Source organism: Culex quinquefasciatus, chromosome 3, assembly GCF_015732765.1.
Source record: "Culex quinquefasciatus strain JHB chromosome 3, VPISU_Cqui_1.0_pri_paternal, whole genome shotgun sequence".
Classification (NCBI taxonomy): Eukaryota; Metazoa; Arthropoda; class Insecta; order Diptera; family Culicidae; genus Culex; species Culex quinquefasciatus.
In genome coordinates, this window is record NC_051863.1 from 89,811,456 (window position 1) to 89,832,901 (window position 21,446).

General features: G+C 40.6%; 2 protein-coding genes across 4 annotated transcripts in view; both read right to left on the minus strand.

Annotated features, from left to right (window-relative positions):
* The window catches only part of LOC6053025, a 116,832-nt gene that overhangs the window by 88,045 nt on the left and 7,341 nt on the right, over window positions 1-21,446 (minus strand). The gene's annotated exons all lie outside the window — the stretch shown is intronic.
* Window positions 19,201-20,231, minus strand: LOC119769056. The gene is made up of 2 exons (XM_038260948.1): window positions 19,878-20,231; window positions 19,201-19,239 (listed from the first exon to the last, which is right to left on the minus strand). Exons 1-2 carry the CDS (start codon window positions 20,229-20,231, stop codon window positions 19,201-19,203), a joined length of 393 nt encoding a protein of 130 aa, XP_038116876.1.

The window sequence follows — 21,446 nt, forward strand, 5'->3', positions numbered from 1 at the left end:
CCGTTGATTCCGGAGACATCGGATTGTTTGCCGATGCGCCAGGTCTAGGGACAACGAATCCATATGCTCTCTTCGGGCAAAGTGTTCTCCAGACCATTCCCCACAGGCCTGACCATACCAGAAGTTGGCGCGTGATTTTCCCAGACCTGTAGGAGCGTTTGAACAAAAAGTTCCAATTTCCCATAGTAATTCCCATTTAAACTTTAACCCTGATGCGCGCAGCCAGTTTACAACCAAATGAGCTGATATTTGGCATGAAAGTCCCTATGGGTATGCCCTACAAGGGCCAAACTTTGAATATTATGCCCATTAAAAATGCTAGTATTGATTTAATTTTTTTCAAAATATTTTTTTCGAAAAGATCGGAAAATTTCACGAATGTTTCATGTATTAACATTGAAAATCGGACCATTAATTGCTGAGATATCGTCATTAGAAAATGGTGGGCTGTTTGGGTGAGACTTAGAAAACTTCAATTTTCGTGTTTCTTTTTCTTTAAGCCGCTGTATCTCAGCAACCAGAGGTCCAATCTTCAATGTCTCTTAGACAATTTTATAGCAAATTTTCTGAACTTTTCAAAAAAAATATTTTTAGAAATGGTCACTCATGGTCACTATTTTTAAAAATCGAAAAACTGCAAATATTTCGCTGAAATCAAATTTTCGGTGCCTATATCTTGAAAACGGAGCCCTTTATCAAAAAATCTGTAAAGTACTTTTCGATTGCAAATTCAATTTTGCATTAAAAAATGAGGCCAAAAAAAATTTTATGTATGAAATATCGATTTTTTCCAAAAATCACCAGTTTTTCAAAAAATCATAACTCGGCGGCAGATTTTTTGACCATGTTTCTCTATAGCTCAAAAGTTGCGGATTTTTGTCCCCTAAAACATATCAAAAAATCTCGAAAATCAAAAAATACGTATTTTGGGAATTTGAGTTTTTGTAAAAAAAAAGTTAATAAAAAAATCGGAATTTTTTTTTCCGTGTACCTATTTTTTTCTAAATAGTCCTTAACAATACCTACAACTTTGCCGAAGACACCAAATTGATCAAAAAATTCCTTCAAAAGTTACAGATTTTCGAATATATACGTACCATTTTTGTATGAACAGCTGCCAAATTTGTATGGAAATTTATATGGACAAACTAATGATGCAAAATGGCTTCTTTGGTCATAGGGAAGGCCCCCACAAAGTTTGAGCCAAATCAAAAAATACAAATAAAATCCATTTCCGGTTTTGGTAGAGAATTGCTCAACTTTATATTCTTTTAGGTAATGTATAATGTTGGGAACACAGATCGGTTAAAGACGTACAACGGTATTTCAAAATCAAAATATTTAGGTTAGTATTTTGATTACAATGACTTTTTATAATGGATTTTTGATTCAATTTTCAAAATTAGCTTCATGGCTCTTCTTGCCATAAAGCATACTACTTGACAGCTTGTTTGAATGGGACCATAGTTAATCCATTGTAAAATGTTGTCTTGTCATTTTTTGTTGTTGTTTTTTTTTATTTTAATACAAAACAAATATTGACAAGACAACATTTATTCGATTGATAAACTATGGTCCCCTTGGAACGAGCTGTCAAGTAGGACCTTTTCTGTCAAGAAGGACCATGAAGTTAATTTTTTAAAATTCAATTAAAAATCCATTTTAAATCCTTTGGGGTCTATTAAAGGGTCATTGTACTCAGGAAAATAAACTTTATCGTTATGACTCAATATAACATATTTTTTTTAGTGTACGTACACGCAATAGGGGAACAGCATCTAATTCCAGCGTGCCTCTAATGTTGCCATATCAGCACTTTGACATTCAATTACAGCTCATTAAAAACGTTTTCAACTGAAATCGAGTGATAAATAGCTCAATAAGAAGTGAGCAAGCAAGTTTCTATCAAAAGTTGTTCCAAATTAGTTGTTTAAATAGTGAAAATCAGCAATTTGGATGGAGTTAGAGCGAGTGCTAAACCTGCCAAACATACGAGAATTTCCCTACATGCGCACGTAGATAACTTTATCTGAGCCCAATCTCACCTACACTAGCACACTGCACATTATTGTTTAGCTGGCTGGTACATATTTTAATGTTTACATTTGTTTATAGAACTTAATAAACAAATCGAGATATCAACGCGCTCGAACTCTAATTATTGACGCCCACAATAACAATAAATTGGAATTAATTGTATTTTAAAAATATTATAACTTTTTTATAAAGATGTGTATAAATTAAATACAATTTAATTAAATAATAAACTTTTGATTTAATATATTTTTAAATCGTAACGGAATATCTGCACGGTGTTCTGTTTGCGCGTCTCGTTACCCGAGCAGGGGTAAATAACACGGGAATACCAAATTTTGGTATTACTTGGGCAAATAACAGACACCAAAATGTGCCCTTGGTTGCCCAGTAATAGATGGTAAAATACCATGAAATCATACCAAAGTCTAGTATGTGGAAGGGCACAACAATACCAAACCATGTTATTCCAAGGGTAAAATAATACCTCAAAATAAAACCATTTCAATACCAAGTTGAGGTCTTCTGGATTTTTTAACATTGCTTGAATACCAAAACTTGGTATTGCCATGGTTTAATTTTACATGATACATGATTTTGGTATGATTTGATGGTATTTTACCATCTATTACTGGGCAACCAAGAGCACATTATGGTCGCTGGTATTTGCACAAGAAATACCAAAATTTGGTATTTTCATACCATTTTTAGTACAACAGTTGCAGTTAGTGAAAAACGGAAATGATCCATATGCAACAGCCAAATCTCTTCACCTGATGATTCCATGTTGTTCTTAGTGATATTCTTCACCACACCGAATGCATTTGGCATTGATGAATGGCCTGTGCTTGAAGTTCTTGAAGCTTCTGACAAATAAAAAGATTGAAAAATAAGTGTTATTAAAATGAAACTGAATTGTAATTCACCAAAATTCTATAATCTGTCGATTAACTCGTTTTTCAAAGTATTTGGTTATCCCAACTTAGAGAAATTTCAACGTTTTCCATCAGCTTTAACATTTTAGGGTTTCATGTTATTTTAGCGCAAAATTAATTGTCTCATCAAAATTTATAATAAAAAATCCCATAGTTTCAGAGGAATTTGATGAAACCATTCAATACCAAAATAATACCAAAATGTGGCATCCTGACTTAGAAAATTTTCCACAATTTCAGGTCATTTCTTTAGGGGTATATCAAAAATGTTTAAAATCTAGTTTTAAATTTCCGGTTTCAATGAAAGCATTCGCTTTGAGATATCATTTTAGCGCAAAATTAATTATTTTGTCAAAATTGGTCAAAATTTTCTCATAGTTTCAGAGGAATTTGATAAAACACTGTAATACCAAAAGAATACCAAAATTTGGTGTTCGACTATTGACAAATTCTGCAATTTTGCAATATCAAAACAATACCTTAAATTGGTATGATAGCACATTTTGCTCTTGCATAATCCTTAAGACAAATTTTAAAGGGTCCAGGAATACCAAAATTTGGTATTGATACCAGAGAAAGGTATTATTACGCATTTCCCTTGTTATTTACCCATGCTCGGGTATCACTGCTCGTCCCCGAAAAAAGTTTAGTCGACAGCGCCTAGCAACAAAACATGTTGAAACTAGATTCAGTGTCAAAGTTTCCGGGTTTCCAGCTAAAATGGACCATATTTTTGGAACATTGGCCATTGTCGGCCTTGGGAATCATTCCGACGGTCAAGGATTGAGTGTAAATGGTAAGTTATTTGTTTATTTGAGTATTGTATTGTGTATGATAATTTCAGCTTTTTTTGCAATACAAAAAGAAATTACTCCCGGCGTTCCAGGTTGTGGTCAGCCGTCACAAATTCCGAAATTGGGCGTTGGCATTTCGAAGTGTGTTTTCCCCCCCCCCCCGAGGACGCGGCGATGACCAGGCAAGAGTGGAACTGGTCTGTTTTCAAACTCAACGAAATTGTAAGATCAAGCTGGCTAGCAACCTGAATCCGGAAGCAGGCATCCGCTGTTGGGAGAATCTTCGGCGGAGAGCAGATTTCAGCTTCACAAGCGCAAGGAAATTTGAGTGAAGAATCTGCATTGTAAACATTAGTAATGTTGTGAATAAAGAAAAACTTAGTTTTCTTGTTTTTTTTTTGTTTTGAAAAAAGTTTTCTTTTAGATAAGAACATTCTGGAAGCGCAAAGCTTGCGTAACCCACCAATAACCCACCGCTAGATGGCAGGTTGAAAGCTTCATTACAGTATCGAATGATATGCAGATGGCGCTGTGAAATTGCTTAAAGCTCATCGATATCAAAATGTTTAGGGGATTTGAAAAGCTTAGCAGCGTGAACAAGTGTGCATGATTTGCGATTAGTTCATGGAAAGTGTTCATGGTACGTTTTCGTACCGTAGAATATCACGCTGTTCCCGATTTCGTGGTACATTGTTCACGAATTCCGGAACGCTTTTTTCTCCGTGTAGAATACATCAATTTTCCTGTTTTCAAACCTTTGCATTGCAATATCTCAGCAACTAAAGATCGTCCAAAGAAGCAAAATATAGAGAATTTTCTCAGCTTTTCAAAAATATTTTTTCCAAAAGTGTGCAAACATGTGCACTAATTTAAAAAAATGAAAAACTGCGATTATTTTCAAAAAAGTCACCTAATTATGGATTTAACTTGAAAACGGTGCACTTTATCAAAACTTTACTAAAGTACTTTTCGATTGCAAATTTGATTTTACATCGAAAAATGAAGTTGTATAATTTTTGCGATCAATATTTCGATTTCAAAAAAATCAGTATTGATTAAAAAATTCATAACTCGCTAGAAGATTTTTTGCACAACCTGAAAATTTCTGAAAAGTTGGCATTTTATGTCCTCTAAAACATATCAAAAAGATAAAAAATAATAAAAATAGTGTTTTTTTGAAAATCAAGTTTTAGTGATAAAAAGTTAAATAAAAAAATCACCAAATATTTTTTACCGTGTATAATTTTTTTCCAGTCTAGTCCATATCCATACCTACAACTTTGCCGAAGACACCAAATCGATCAAAAAATTCCTTCAAAAGATACAGATTTTTGAACCTTCAAACATCATTTTTGTATGGACAGCTGCCAAATTTGTATGGAAAATTATATGGACAAACTAATGATGCAAAATGGCTTCTTTGGGCATACCGAAGGCACCAAAAAAGTTTCAGTCGGATTAAAAAATACAAAAACTAAAATTGAAGGAAAAAGACCGATTTCGTAGAGAATTGCTCTATACTTAACAAACACTACAAGATGCTTTAACCCGATTTTGGAAATTCGCTTCCGTTTCCCGGATATCGTGCACACTTGTGACACGTCATACATGTTGTTGGAAAATGTGGAAAAATTGTCTTGTTTTTCACAAATTTATGTTGATACACACTTTCTAAAAGCAATGCAATCTTTTGTTTTTGAAAATATTCTGATTAAGTCGGTTAAACTATTGATTTATGTCTATTTTAGTTTGAATGGGAATTCTGTGCACACTTGTGACACGTAGTACAATTTTACATTCGAAACACACTTGTGACACGTGCTTTTCAGATTTTTGTTAACATAATTTACTGTATCTTTTAACTGGTGTAACCAAATTAGTTGAAACTTGGAGCGTTTGTTAAGCGATAGTATACGAACCGATTGCTCCAAAAGGTTTGGCTCTACCATTCATAGTTTTGAAAATATTCATCATCAAACTTTAAAAATCGATTTTCTCGAATAGTACTAAATGGTCGTTGTCACAAGATAGCACACAGCTGACGCTATGACTGCGTAAAAATAATATAAACAAAATCAGTTGCTTGGAATTCAGCCAATCACAATCGATCAAAACCAAAACAATACTTTGAATACAAACATAGACTAAATATATATATACAGCAATTCCCCACGAAAACAGCATGATTCAAAAAAAAAGTTCTCCGATCGGGCTCAAAATTTTTCTGGGGGATCCTTGGCCGAAATAATTAGACCCGTATTTTTTTGTTTGGCCATTAGGGTGACCTACACCGTGTTAGGGTGGTCCGAAAAATGGCAATTTTCATCGATTTTCGCAAAAACTACTTTTTTCAAAAAATCATATCTCCGCGCCATTTCATCCGATTTTAGCTGTCTTAGACGCAAAAGAAAGGTGATTAGTTTGGCTATTTGGGAAAAATAGTAAGAAGTTTCGAAAATCTAGCTTAACATTTGAAAAGGTCATATGAAAACTTAAAATGCTGTGTTGAAGGTCTCGGGATCAAAGAGCCTATGTCTGAAAATATTTTTATCGGATTCCTCGGAAAATTTCACATAACATATCAAAAAATGGTGAAGTTCTGTTTTCGATACTCTGAGATACGATTTTTTGAAAATAAAAACTGTGTTTTTCGACGCGCCACGCGCAAAAATTGGAAAATGACGAAAACTAGAAAAAATCGACTTTTTTCACTAAAACTGCGATAACTTTAAAATTTCGTCGACGGCCAAGTGAAATAACGCTGGACGGGAATCGAACGGACGACGGGTAGGATGTTCGGTGTTACTGCTGCTACCCGCTGCCGACTGAGCCATCTTCGCATTTTATAATCGAGCGGCTAAAGCATCAACTTGTTCAGGTCGAGGCACAGGCAGTGAGCCAGCGAAGTATTAGAGCGATAGAAAGAGAACCAAACATAACTATTTTTAGTTCGGGTAGTTTTGAAGTCAGGCCGGGACCGTGGTGTAGGGGTAAGCGTGATTGCCTCTCACCCAGTCGGCCTGGGTTCGATCCCAGACGGTCCCGGTGGCATTTTTCGAGACGAGATTTGTCTGATCATGCCTTCCGTCGGACGGGAAGTAAATGTTGGCCCCGGACTAACCTAAAAAGGTTAGGTCGTTAGCTCACTCCAGGTGTAGGAGTCGTCTCCCTGGGTCCTGTCTCGGTGGAGTCGCTGGTAGGCAGTTGGACTAACAATTCAAAGGTCGTCAGTTCGAATCCCGGGGTGGATGGAAGCTAAGGTGTAAAAAGAGGTTTGCAATTGCCTCAACAATCAAGCCTTCGGACACCTAGTTTCGAGTAGGAATCTCGCAATCGAGAACGCCAAGGCAATGCTGTAGAGCGAATAATTTGATTGATTTGATTTTTAGTTTTGAAGTCAACGTTTGGCAGAAATACATTGGATATATGATTTACATTAAATAGGAATTTACAGGAAGCCGAACGTGGGTAGAAATTCATCAGATTTGAGTTTCCATGCTCAACGTTTCCATTAGATTCATGATTTACATTAGATTTAGATTTACATCGGTAATTTCCATTACTTTTTGCTCATTACTTCATATTTCAACATTATATTGAGTGAGTTTACATAAGAAACAGCAATTACGTGCTGTGTAAATTTACATATTTTTTCTGTGTAGCTCTTTTCAACGGATTTTGGTTTGAATTTTTACACACGTTTTTCAATGCTGTTTGTTCAATGATATACATCTGTTCTCTGTGGTTGAAAGGCGCCATATAGTTTGGAAAACAAAAGAGAAAATGAACCCGATTGGCGGAGGCATGGTTCCGTTCTATCCGGATGACTCGGCCAGCGTTAGCACTCGCTGGAAGAAATGGAAGCGGATGTTCGAGATATTCCTGGACATCAACAACGTCCAGCTGCCGTCAAGAAAGAAATCGTATCTTTTGCACTGCGCCGGAGAGAGCGTCCAGGATATCTACGTGAGTCTCGTCGGGGAGCAAGAGCCACCAGTTCCCGATGGATCGGACCTGTACAAGGAGGCGATTCGTGTGCTTGACGAACATTTTCTGCCGATGAAATCCCAGGAGCGTCACATCTTCCGAAACTTGAAGCAGGGACAGGGCGAGAAGATTTCCAGGTTTGTGCTTCGCTTGCGAGAGCAAGGAAATCTGTGTGAGTATGACGACTGGCTCGAAGAAAACATCAAAAAACAAATCTTTGAAAAATGAAAATCGGACGAGCTGCGGGTCAAAATACTCCAGAAGCCAAACATAACCCTGGAGGAAACACTCAACGAAGGCCGTGCCCTGGTAACAATCGAGAAGGTGCGGCAGGAACTGCACCGTGCGGCAGTGGTCAACAAGGTCAGTGCGTCCAAACAAGAGTGTTTCCGCTGCGGAAATGAAGGCCACTTTGCGAGCAGCGAGCTGTGCCCGGCGAAAAACACGAAGTGCGGATTGGTGGGGCACTTCTGGCGCTGTTGCAACACCAAGGCGAAGCACGGAAAGCATCGAAAGGTGCAGCAGGTGGCCCAAGAGCCGCCGGAACCGGAAGAAGAAGTGGATGACGTATACGACTCGGACGACACTGTCAGTAACGTGGATCAACAAGAAGTCCGATACGCCTTTGCTGCAAGTACGGAAGATGCTGCGGGAGAAAAAGTTGTGTGCTGTATCGGAGGAGTGAAGATCAAGTGGGTCGTAGATTCTGGAGCTGGAGTGAACGTGATGGACAACGCAATCTGGACCTACCTCAAGCAACGGAACGTCAAGGTGATCTCGCAAACGAAGGAGCCGCGAACAACGCTCAAGGCCTACGGCAACAACAGCCTCAAGGTTTTGGGACAATTCCGAGCATTGCATTGCAACGAAGAACAACGAGACGATCCCTGACGTGTTCGTGGTGGAAGAAGATCAACACGGACGTATGGAGTGTCAGCCCAGCAATCGGCAAGATCACGGGAATCGAAGTTCACCTGCAGATCGATCCACTGGTAAAACCGGTCCATATCACCAAGTGCCACATCCCAATTCCGCTGCAGGAAAAAGTGGAACGAGAAATCGATCTTTTGCTGGTACAGGACATCATCGAGGTGGCACCGATTGATACACCGTGGATTTCCCATTTGGTAGTTAGCCCGAAAGCCGATGATCCGTCTGCCGTTCGACTGTGCGTGGACATGCGTGCCGCCAACAAGGCCACAGCATTTCCCGCTGCCAACGTTCGGGGACATCGTTCCACACCTTCGAGACTGCAAGTGGTTTTCGAAGATCGACTTGATCAAAGCGTTCCACCAGGCGGTTTTGGCACCAGATTCATGGTACATCACCACGTTTGCCACCCACCACGGCTATTACCGGTAAAAGCGGCTGCTATTCGGCATGAACATCGCGTCGGAGGTTTTTCAGAGCATCATGGAGCGCGTACTGAAGGGGACTTCCGGAGTGAAAGTCTTTATCGACGACATTCTGGTGTTTGGATCGACGAAGCAACAACACGACGCTGCCCTCAAGGCAGTGATGCACCGCTTGACGAGCCATGGAATCACCGTGAATCCAAAAAAGTGTTTCCTCGGAAAATCTGAAGTGACGTTCATGGGCCATGTGCTGTCCGCTGACGGAGTTCGACCAACCTTGGACAAAGTGGAGGCGATCAAGCGATTGTGGGAGCCGAAGACGCCGGAGGAGGTGCGCAGTTTTCTGGAGATGATCACCTATCTTGGCCGTTTCATCCCGGAACTGTCAACGCTGACTTCACCACTGCGAGAACTACTCCGGAAAGACTCGGAGTTTGTCTGGGGCCCGTCGCAACAGCAGGCGTTCCAGAAACTCAAGGAGCTACTCAAGGATGCCAAGAATCTGGGATATTATTCTTCACACGACAAAACTATTGTGATTGCGGACGCCGGTCCTACCGGGCTCGGAGCAGTTCTGATTCAGGAAAAGGATGGGCGAAAATGAGTGATTTGCTACATCAGCAAAGGGCTTTCGGATGCGGAGAAGTCGTATGCCCAGAACGAGAAGGAAGCGTTGGCGTTGGTGTGGGCTGCTGAACGGCTGCAAATTTACTTGCGTGGGTTGACATTCCTTATCCTCACTGATCACGAACCGCTGAAGGTGATATTCGGACCAAACCACGTCTCCTGTCCAAGAATTGATCGTTGGGCCATGCGACTGCAATCGTTCAGGTTCACCGTAATACACATCCCCGGCAAAGTGAACATTGCCGACCCGCTGTCGAGACTGCCGGCCTACACGAAGTGCAAGACGTACGATCAGTTCGGCGAGGAAGCGGTTCTTGCGATCACACAAAAGGCGGTGCCTACTGCTCTGACAACGGAGGAAATCGCAAGCAACACAGTGGCTGATGTGGTGTTGTCAAGGGTGAAGGAGGCTCTCAAGACAGGTCGCTGGAATGAAGAAGTGAAGAAGTTTGCGCCGTTCAAAGAAGAGCTCTATTGCTGCAAGGAAATCCTGCTTCGAGGAGAACGCCTCGTAATCCCCCAGAGCCTCCAAAAGCGCACGTTCAAAGAAGAGCTCTATTGCTGCAAGGAAATCCTGCTTCGAGGAGAACGCCTCGTAATCCCCCAGAGCCTCCAAAAGCGCACTTTGGCGCTTGCCCACATTGGACACCCGGGGATAGAACGATCCAAGCAACGACTTCGCTCCAAAGTGTGGTGGCCAGAGATCGACAAAGACGTGGAGCAGGCGGTTCGAAAGTGCTTGGATTGCCAGATTGTGGGGAGAATGGCACCACCAGAACCGATGGCCGTACGACAGCTTCTATCTAGTCCATGGGAGTTCCTGAGCATGGACATGCTGGGCCCGCTGCCGACCGGTGAGTCGCTGTTAGTAATTATCGATTGCTACAGTCGGTTCCGTATCATCGAAGTGTTGAAGCAGACCACATCGGCTGACATCATCGGCAAGCTGAGGCCATTGATCATGAGGATGGGAATCCCGTCCGTCCTGATGAACGACAACGCACGGAACTTCACGAGCAACGAGATGGAAGACTTCTGCAATTCGCTCGGGATCAGACAACGACGTACCACGCCCTACTGGCCGCAGGCTAACGGGGAGATCGAACGCCAGAACAGATCGATACTCAAGATCCTGAAGATTGCCGAGCTGAACAAATCGAACTGGAAGAAGGACCTGGAGGAGTTCAACTATGCCTACGCCTTGATTCCTCATCCAGCAACAGGACGTTCACCTTCAGAGCTGACATTTGGTCGGCAGTTTCGAGACTGGATTCCACAATTGTCTGGTCTCGGAAGTCACGAAGAGGAGGTGGAAGACAAGGATAAGAGCTACAAATATCGTGCCAGGTGCCAAGTGGATGCTACTAGAGGAGCAAGAGAGTCGTCTATCCAGCTGGGAGATCAAGTCCTGATGAAAAACATGAACCCGACCAACAAACTGTCTGCTCCGTTTCTAGCAGGGAAACTCGGTCGTCGTGGAGACCCCCGAGGGCGTGAAGTACCGGCGAAATTCGTCGCATTTGAAGAAGGTGAACACTCCTGACGTGGAGACCGAGGACTTGCAGTGGGCGACGCCAACACAAGGTGAGGAGATTCCTGAGAAGCAGCCGGATGCAGAAACGAGCCGAGGCCAAACGTCGACAACTTCGACAAGGTCTGGCCGCCAAATCAAGCGTCCACTACGGTTCCAGGACTTCATCGTGGATGTCGGTACTGGAGGAGAGCAAAGAACCAAGATGTGAAAAGGGGAAAGTGTTATGATGGCAACACTGGCCATGCGTGGGTAGGGTTAAAGTTTAGCGTGTAACGGAACGGAAGCGAAAAAACAAGTACAGTTGGGAACCGCGATTAAATTCGATTTTTTATTTAGTAAATTCGATCACAACAGAAAAGGTGGTGTTTTTTGGGGTACGGTTTTAAAACAGGACCGGATTAAGCCGGAGAAAAATGGCCAACTTTCTTTATGAATCCCGATCTCCGATATATCGTTATGGGGAATGGTTCAAAAAAATGGTTTTGCGGTTCCGGACGCACATCCGGAATGATGGAAAGTGAAGTGAAGCTTTCGGCGGACGGTGGAGTGGAAACGAAACAAATGTTCATTTTTAAGTGAAGTTGAAGCACCTGAAGAGTTACTATGTATAATTTGTTATTTATGTGTAATTTATAAATTTGCAAGTGAAATAAATATGTTTTTAGGGGGTGAATCTTGTTGTTGAAGAGTGTGTTAAATTGGAAATTGTATCGTATTTGTATTGTATTTGATAAACCGTACTTTATATTTGTCGATCTTGGAATCATAAAATATGAAACAAATAAAGGTTAAAAGGTTAATAAAGGTGTGGCAGTGCGTGGCCGAATGGTTACGCTGTCCGCTTTGTAAGCGGATGATTCTGGGTTCGATTCCCATCTGCTGCAACCTTCCATCGGATGAGGAAGTAAAATGTCGGTCCCGGCCTTGGTTGTTAGGCCGTTAAGTCATTCCAGGTGTAGGAGTCGTCTCCATGCCATAAGTACAAACAACACACCAAACCAAGCCCACTCCGGTGGAATCGCTGGCGGCGGTTGGACTCGCAATCCAAAGGTCGTCAGTCCAAACACTGGGGTGGAAGGTTCCTTGGAGTAAAAAGAGGTTTGGGTGCTCTCCCCATTCAAGCCTTCGGACTCCTAGGTTCGAGCAGAAACTTGCAATAGAGACCACAAAAGACCCGGGGGTCGTTAATGTGAATGGTTTGAAAGGTTAAAAAAAAGCAATTCCCTTCCTCTAGAATCTTCCATAGCTTTCGTTTACTCCAGGGCAAGAATAACAGTAAGTCAGTAAGCAAACAAGTTATAAGGAAAAAGAGTGTCTGGCGTAGTCTTTCCTCACCATTTTTATTAGCAATCCAAACCCCCAACCATAATTGCCGTTATGTATTCTTAAGAAACGGGGTGTAAAAGAATTGCCAACACTAATAAATATATTTAAGGACTCTTACATTTTACGTGTTTCACGGACTCTTAAAATAACTTAGCCACTTTCTCCAGGCTTAAACTGGACCCCAACAAACACCTCCGTTTCAAAAGAAAACAGAAAAGTTTTGACAAGGATTTTTCCCCCAGCAACCCTCAGTGTGCTGAGATTTGTTTTGCGGGTTTTTAAAATCATGCATGTCAAACGGCGGGGTTTAAAAGTCATTGTTTATGTTTTTGACATTAGTTTGCATGAAGAATTCTTTATGTAAACTAATGTCAAAAACATAAACAATGACTTTTAAATACCGCCGTTTGACATGCATGATTTATAAAACCCGCCAAACAAATCGCAGCACACTGGGGGTTGCTGGGGGGAAAACGTAAAAGTCCTTGTCAAAAATTTTCTGTTTTCATTTGCAACGGTGGTGTTTTTTGGAGTCCGGTTTTATATCATGACGGATTATCCGGAGGAAACTAAAAAAAGGATTTTGCGGTTCCGAATGCAGATCAGATGATGAAAAATTATGTGATCCACTCAACCGCTTCCGGCAGACCGTGGAGTGGAAATGAATGTAATGTTCGTCAAAATGTTTTATGTGAAGCTGAAGCAGAAGACTAATCATGTGTTATTTGTTTTTATGTGTAATTTACAAATTTTCAAAGGAAATAAATATGTTTTTAAGGGGGTGGATCTTGTTGTTGAATTCGAAATTGTATCGAATTTGATTAGCCATATTTTTTCATCTCGATCGTAGAAAATTATTAAATATAAAATAAATGAAGGTTAAGGATACAACATGAAATAAACAAAGAAAACAGTTGTGTTATTTCTTTTCCTTAGCTTGTCTAAAGGACTTTTATTTTTTGTTTTTCGTCATTCATTTTTCGTTTAAATCAAGACAATAAGCAAAATAGCAACTTCCTTTCTTCTAAAATCCCCCATTTCCGCTGCATTGCAATCATTCACTCCAGGAAAAGAATAACAGGAAGCAAACAAGAGTTTGGTTTCTGGCGTACGGTCTTTCTTCAACATTTTTCAGCAACCCAAACTCCCAAACAGAATTGCCATTACGTTTTCCATTTCATAGGAGTGCCGAGAATTTTACCAACACAAATAAATATATTTAAAACATTTTTTTATTTCACGTGTTTAACATCCAGGACAACTAAAGGACATTTCAACACTCTAAAATGAATTGATGGAACTAGGGATTCGGATTCCTAGAATAACTTGGCCAGTTTTATCCGGACCCCGAAAAAACACCACCGTTGCAAATGAAAACAGAAAATGTTTGACAAAGACTTTTACGTTTTTCCCCCAGCAACCCCCAGTGTGCTGCGATTTGTTTGGCGGGTTTTATAAATCATGCATGTCAAACGGCGGTATTTAAAAGTCATTGTTTATGTTTTTGACATTAGTTTACATAAAGAATAGCAGCAACATGCCTTGCGAAACTGGATTGGATCGTTTATTTATTCGTCAAACAAACGTTGCTTAGTTACTAATTACCAGCCGGACCCTAGGATGACAGTTTTCGTGGGTTGCGCGTATTCTCCGACAGATGGCCAGTGGGCCTCGTCGGAGTCCGCCCATTGAATACGCAACTCATAATTTGCAAGGGAAACTTTTTTTTCGTGACGGCTTTCGCGGCACGCTCTCTCGAACTGTTCGAAACTAATATTTGAACGTGGCGTATCTCTGAACATGTTTTTTTAAGAAAATGATTCCAGAATGCTTATTTTGTCATTTTAAACCGAAACAAGGCAAAAACTATATTTATTTAAACTGTTCGCCATTTTCAAAAGTTTGGCTAGATAACATCGAAGGCCGCCATCTTAGGCCCACTGGGCCCACAAAAAGAGGTACGCTCAGTTTGTATGGGAGCTGTCAACATGCTCCCGGGCTGCTAATTACAGGTTAACATTATTTAGGTTACAAACTACCTATCTTCTTTGGTTGTAAAACTGTTATGTTTCCATCATTCTATTGATAGTACCGTGTTTAGCATAGTCTGTTCTGTGAAACTGTAACGCAAAGGGCTCTCGTGCTCTCAAAGTGCGGGTTCATACAAATTTAGAGCTTGTAACAATTCGGGGCAATTGATTCGGTTTGCAATTACATCGTTACAAACGAGAGAAGCAAATTCACGACGCTTTGCAAGTGTTTCTAAGTATATCAACATAGAGTAGAGTGGGGCAAACCCAGTCAACTCAATCGGAATTCTGAAACGGAATTCAATTCGAATCGTTTACGTATTCCGTTTCAAACGCAACAACCGATTCCGTGTTCGTATCGGTTGTTGTGTTTGAAACGGAATACGTAAACGATTCGAATTGAATTCCGTTTCAGAATTCCGATTGAGTTAACTGGGAAGGTGCGCACCTAATGGCAATCGTTCTGTCGCCGGTGACCATACAATATTTTTGATTCATTGTATATACCAAATGGTACCCTTGTCCATGACGCTCAAAACGTAGTACTAGGATTTACCTCAAATCGCTTACATCTCGAGAACCAGACAATTGCCCTAAAAAAATGAAGTGCGCATCTTTTCCCCGTATGTGGGGCAAAGGTGCGCACTATGCGGGGCAAAGTGATATTCCAGTTAATTTTTGTGTAAAAGTTAACTTTTCATCAAGTTTTCGATTGGGGTTTGTTTTTTATCCCAAATGAAGATAATTTTATGGTATAGCAACTAATTTAAACTAGGTAGTACTTATATAACTAAAATTTCAATTTTTGTGTTAAAAACCTTCCTTTTTTCACATAATTTATATTTTTTGGTCCTATTTTGGCAGAAATACTATTTAGTGATTTTTTGAATCAATTGTAGCAGGCCAAGGGTGCATGATACTGATGATACTCGTCGGTTGACACCCAGGCGAGGAACATCCCGGAAGGAGCCCAACTACATCCGAAGTGCTGTTTGGACAAAACAGCATGGCTCTGGTTCCTTGCAAGTGTCCTATTTTCTTACCTCCACGTTGGCTTGGTTTAGTCATCATCATGACAAGGTGTAACCTAGCTGGTTGCATGTGGAAACGACTCGTAAACCTTTGACCAGCGAGGGTCAGAGTAGAGACGGCTAGAAGAAAGGGGCGCGTCAATGTGGGAAAGGGAAGTAATTTGTGATTGTAGACGGTATTGTTTTGATTTGCAGTATGTTGTGTCAACTGCTGTGGATGTACCTGAGCATCGCAGAACGGGGTTTCTTTTCTTTCCATTTCAGCTAACAGCTATCTTATGTTTATTTTGTTTCACTGATTTTCTAAAACGGCTTCTGTTTACTATCCTTCATTTGATTTCGATTTTACTTAATTGATTCTCTTATTTCTCAACGCTTTTCCACTCTATTTTACCAATTGATGCTGCTGTAACAAACTGTCTGCTTTCCCTTTATTTGGCAGCGATGTCGATTTTGTTTATCATGTGCCTTTTCTTTATTTATCTATTTGAATAATTTCTCATCTTCCCTGTAAATTGCCCTCAATACAATCTAAGCTTGTTTGTTACCTCTATTCATTACCTATTGTTAATTTCTTTATCTACTTCATAAATTACTATCTTTCTTTTATTCTTTACATAGTATATTTCCTTCACTGTCCATTGTTTTGAAACTTCACCTTTTTCTTAAGCAAGTGAGGTTCGAGCCATTACTCAATTCATGGAATGATCAAAGGATTAACACAAATATTACTATTGTACTTTTGAAAAACTTTTATAAAATGCTTAGGACCAAAATATTGTAAGGGTGAGATGTAGGTGTAAGGGCAGTGCAGTGTAGGTGATCGGTCAAGGCCCGTTCTTACACTGAAAATTGCGAATTGCGATTTTGAATCAATTGTATCACAAATAAAAGTTATCCAATGTGTTTGAATTTTTTTCATACACAAATGTATGGAAATTTTAGTGCGCCCCTTTGCCCCGCTACTTTCTTTTTAGGAAAAGTGTTGGTAAAAAATAAGAATAAGAGGAATTTCAAAAATTCTTTAAGGGTTAGCAAGGTAAACTTCAAATATTAGATCAAAATGGCAGAAAGGTGACTTTTCCCAATAACTTCCACAAACTTATTTTTTTCACTTAATTTATGTAAATACATAAAATTGACCCTAAGGCAAGTGAGTTGGAAAAGAGTCGCGCGATTGATAAGTTGTTTTTTTTGTCGGCTTCGTTTCGGGCGCGTTTTTGACGTGAAATGGGATGATTGCGGGGAGAGGAAGAATCCCGAATGTTCGAGAGACTCCGTCGGTGTCGGATTTTTAGACCCTTTACTTTTTATTGCTTTTAACGATTGAATGCAATAGCACAGAGAACAGATGTACATCTAGGCTCTAACTTGTGTGTAAACACTGTTGCACCACAGAGAACAAATGTACATCTAGGCTCTAACTTGTGTGTAAACACTGTTGCACTAAAAAAATGCGTTGCATACAATCTTGCATCAAAGAAATTATAGTGTGCAGGATACGCTTGGCGGCGCCACCGTCGCGGTTGAGAATACTTGACTTAACAATGAAAAAGGCTCAATAATTTCGGATGAAAATAAATGTTAACCTCGTTTAAATATAAAATTCACTTCTGTATAATTCCAGTTGACTAACAATAATGCAAAAACATAACAGAAAATTCATTCAAAAATGATTTTTCCAGCGACAACTTAAAATAGTCCCTTTACACATGTTATGTCCGATTTCGTTTTGTTACTTTCTTTGGCGCGTAAAATTGCAACCCTCTGATGAAGGCGTTCAGATATTGGTCTGATGTCGTTCGTACGGAATGTTTTATGCAGTGATTAGATGGTCCAACGTTCTGCTACTGTGGGCCATCATGATTTCGGAAGTGGCGCTATCTAGGCGGATGGTGCACACCCTAGCTCTTTTCAACGTATTTTGGTTTGAATTTTTACACACGTTTTTCAATGCTGTTTGTTCAATGATATACATCTGTTCTCTGTGGCAATAGTTTGGTTGAAAATATGCACTTCTGAAGAAAACTCAAGCTTGTTTACATCTTTATGAAAAAAGTGTTCCATATTTGTCGATTTCAGAGATCAATGGTTTTCTTTATTTTTAAGTAAAAGTTGAAATTTGAAATGTTTCCAAATAAAGGATAAAGTAAATCAATGATTTTCTATGTTTTATGGACGATCTCCAATTTGTTCAGAATAAATGCAATGACTGCATATGTTTGATTGTTTTTAAATTACCAGTCAACAAAAATTATACTAAGTGCAGTTGTCGTCTAGACAGCACTGGAATCGGACGTGTGTGTCAGTAGTCTAGTGATACAGTTCAAGGTCATTCGGTTTTGTTGAATAACAATGGAACCTCGGCGAGATTTTACGCTAAGAGTTCATTTCGGAGCAGGTTCCCGGAAACCAAAAGATGCGGAAATTTTCCAGTTCTTCCGTAATTCCGTAAGGATGGACCAGCAGTGATTTGAGCGCAATGTTCCGGGAGGATCATAGCCTGTACATTCGATTCAAATTAACAAAGGGATTGGAAGACGCCTTTTCTGGGTTAGGTCCGAAAACCACGTTTTCGTACAGCGATGGAACGACGTCCGACGTAACAGTGGCGGATGCTGGAGGTGTTTCGAAGTACGTCCGTATCTGCGGATTGCCGCCAGAGGTTGAAAATGACCGGATCGAAGAGGTTTTGGGTAAATACGGAAAAGTTTACCAGTTTAATCGAGAGCGATACGCCGTGTGGATCAATCGGACCGCGCACTGGACTCACAATCCAGAGGTCGCCGGTTCGAATCCCGCGGCGGGCGCTCTAAAATTCTTTGTGTAAATATGGGTATTTGGCGCCGTCGCTCCGGGCCATACTCTCAAACACTTAGGAGCCCAGGGCGGCGAAGTCCTTGTAGAAAAAAAGGAAGACACTAGTGGTTGGTACTAGCAATGGTGGCCGACAGCTATAAAGTCAACTTCGTTTTCGTTCGATACGCCGAAGAAACAGGATTTCCAATTTGGAGTGGTGTTCGTGGAGTTTTTATGGAGGTGATCGTCGAAATACCAGCGCAGGATTTACTATGATGGATTAGGTAATAAATGTTTCGTTTGTGGTTCGAAGGATCATGTGAAAGCTAATTGTAAGGATCGAGGAAAACAGCAGCAGAAATCGAAAACTACGTCAACAAAGGAGTCTACCTCAATCGCAACTGTATTCCCTAGTAACATTTTTAAACTTACAGGTTTTATCATGGTTCTGGAAACCCTCATACGACCTCAATAGGCTTTTATGGCCTACTTAAAACCTAAAATGTTACCAGGGTTGGCAAACAGTTCTACATCATCCCAGCCAGACAAAGTAAAGTCTGGTGGTTCAGAAGTGTAAGACAACAACAAAATGATCTCAAAACCAGCAATCACTAGTGAGGGAATAAAGCCTTATCCAAATGATCTTCAATAAGGGCATAATAAGTCCAAATGAAGTCTGGCTAGAAAACCCCGGCACAGTAGTTGATTTCATCCTAGAAATCTTGCCAAACTGGGGTACATCGCAGTGTCAGCCAATGACCGTAACCCTAAATGGTAACGTGTCATCCTGAAATTTGCGATAACAAAATGGGTATACCGCAATAGATCAACTCAATGGTCGCAGTGGTTCTAAACCCAACAAAAAAAAAAAAAATGATAAGAAAATACCATATAGATTCAAGGCGGGAAAGCTGATAATCGACGAAGAATTTGTAAAATACTGGGACGATCGAGATGAAATGGTCCTACAAAGGAGAGCTGCAGAAAAGGAAAGACAGGATCGATGTAATTAATTTATTTATTTATCATCTTTGCAGACTTTAGGGTTTCTTACTAACTAAGCAACAAAATTCTACTTCTAAACATAGATTTACACACATTAAAGTCAAAATTTTCCAAAATAGTCGAGTGATTGAACTTTCTACAGCAGGCGTCAAGAGGGTTTTGGTGTCCGTAGTTCGTCGTGTGTCTTGGTATGTCGAGAAGCTGATGGTTCCGAAGTTCTCTTGAGGGAACTCGGATGTGGACTTCTTCGAGTAGGTCACTGCAGTCGATGTTGTTCCGCAAGACGTCAAACACAAACAGTCGTTGAAGGAGAACTCTTCTGTGTTGGAGTGTTGGCAGGCCGACCAGAGCGCACAGGTTCGTGTAGGGTGCCAGCGTCACAGGGTCGTTCCAGGGCAACACTCGAGCTGCAAACCTTACGAACCGACGCTGGATACTCTCGATCTTCTGCTGATGGACGGCGTAATACGGCGCCCACACCGGTACGGCGTACTCCAACACACTGCGAACTAGCGAGAAGTACAGCGTTTTGAGGACCCTCACGTCGGTGAAACCAGCAGCATTTCTTCGAAGGAAACCGAGCAGAGCGTACGATTTGGCCACGGAGATGGAGACGTGCTGGTTGAATTCCATCTTGCAGTCAATCGTGACGCCCAAGTCCACGATGGAGTGAACGCGTTCGAGTGTGGATCGGCCCATGTTGTACTCCGCAAGATTTGGGCTCCGAATCCTGTAGAACGAGATCAGCTTGCACTTTTTCTCGTTCACTTCCATTCCGTTCTGAACGCACCAGCGAAGCAGCACGTTGATGTCTTCCTGGAGAGCACGGACGTCGTCAGAATCTCAATTCGCCGGAATATTTTGAGGTCATCGGCGTACAGCAGCTTGCATGACTGGAGACGGGAACACAGGTCATTGATGAACAGCACGAAAATCAACGGGCCAAGGTGGCTTCCTTGCGGGACGCCGGAAGGTATTTCGTAGCAGGTCGAGAGAGAACCAGCGATCTTCACATAGGCGGAACGGTGATGAACTGATAGATTGCTTTTTATATCTCTGTGATTTTTTATTGTTGTTTAATAAACTGATTTTATGAAAAAATAGTGTATGCTGGACGAAAAGTCCATTAAAGTGGCAATAAAGTGTTACCAGGATTGGTCCTTTGAAAAATCTAAAAATCTTGAGCAGATGCTTCAGCTCAACTTCACGTGGTTTTGCCATTCTAATATTTTCTGACAATGAGCGAAATGAGCGGATGAGCCATTCAAAAAGAGCCGATCATTGAAAAATCTAAAAATCTTGAGCAGATGCTTCAGCTCAACTTCACGTGTTTTTGCCATTCTAATATTTTCTGACTTTGAGCGAAATGAGCGGATGAGCCATTCAAAAAGTGCCGATCATTTAAATGAGCGAACAAAAATGAGCGGCTCACAGAAATGAGCGGTTTTGCCAACCACTAGTGTTTTTTGACGCGCCACGCGCAAAAACGGAAAAAATTACGAAAACGGGAAAAACGTTTTTTTTTACTAAAACTGCTAAACAACTAAACCTATAAATGTTTAGGCACCAAAAGTGGCGTCTTTCAATTACACAAAATTTGATACCCAAACATGTATACATAGAAAAAAATATGTAAATTTACACAGCACGTTATTACTGTTTCTTATGTAAACTCACTCAAAATAATGTTGAAATATTACTCCAATGTAAATCTAAATCTAATGGAAACGTTGAGCATGGAAACTCAAATCTGATGAATTTCTACCCGTGTTCGGCTTCCTGTAAATTCCTATTTAATGTAAATCATATATCCAATGTATTTCTGCTAAACGTAGACTTCAAAACTACCCGAACTAAAAATATTTTTTTGGTCCTCTTTCTATCGCTCTCATACTTCGCTGGCCCACTGCCTGAGCCTCGACCTGAACAAGTTGATGATTTATCCGCTCGTTAATAAAATGCGAAGTTGGCTCAGTCGGCAGCGGGTAG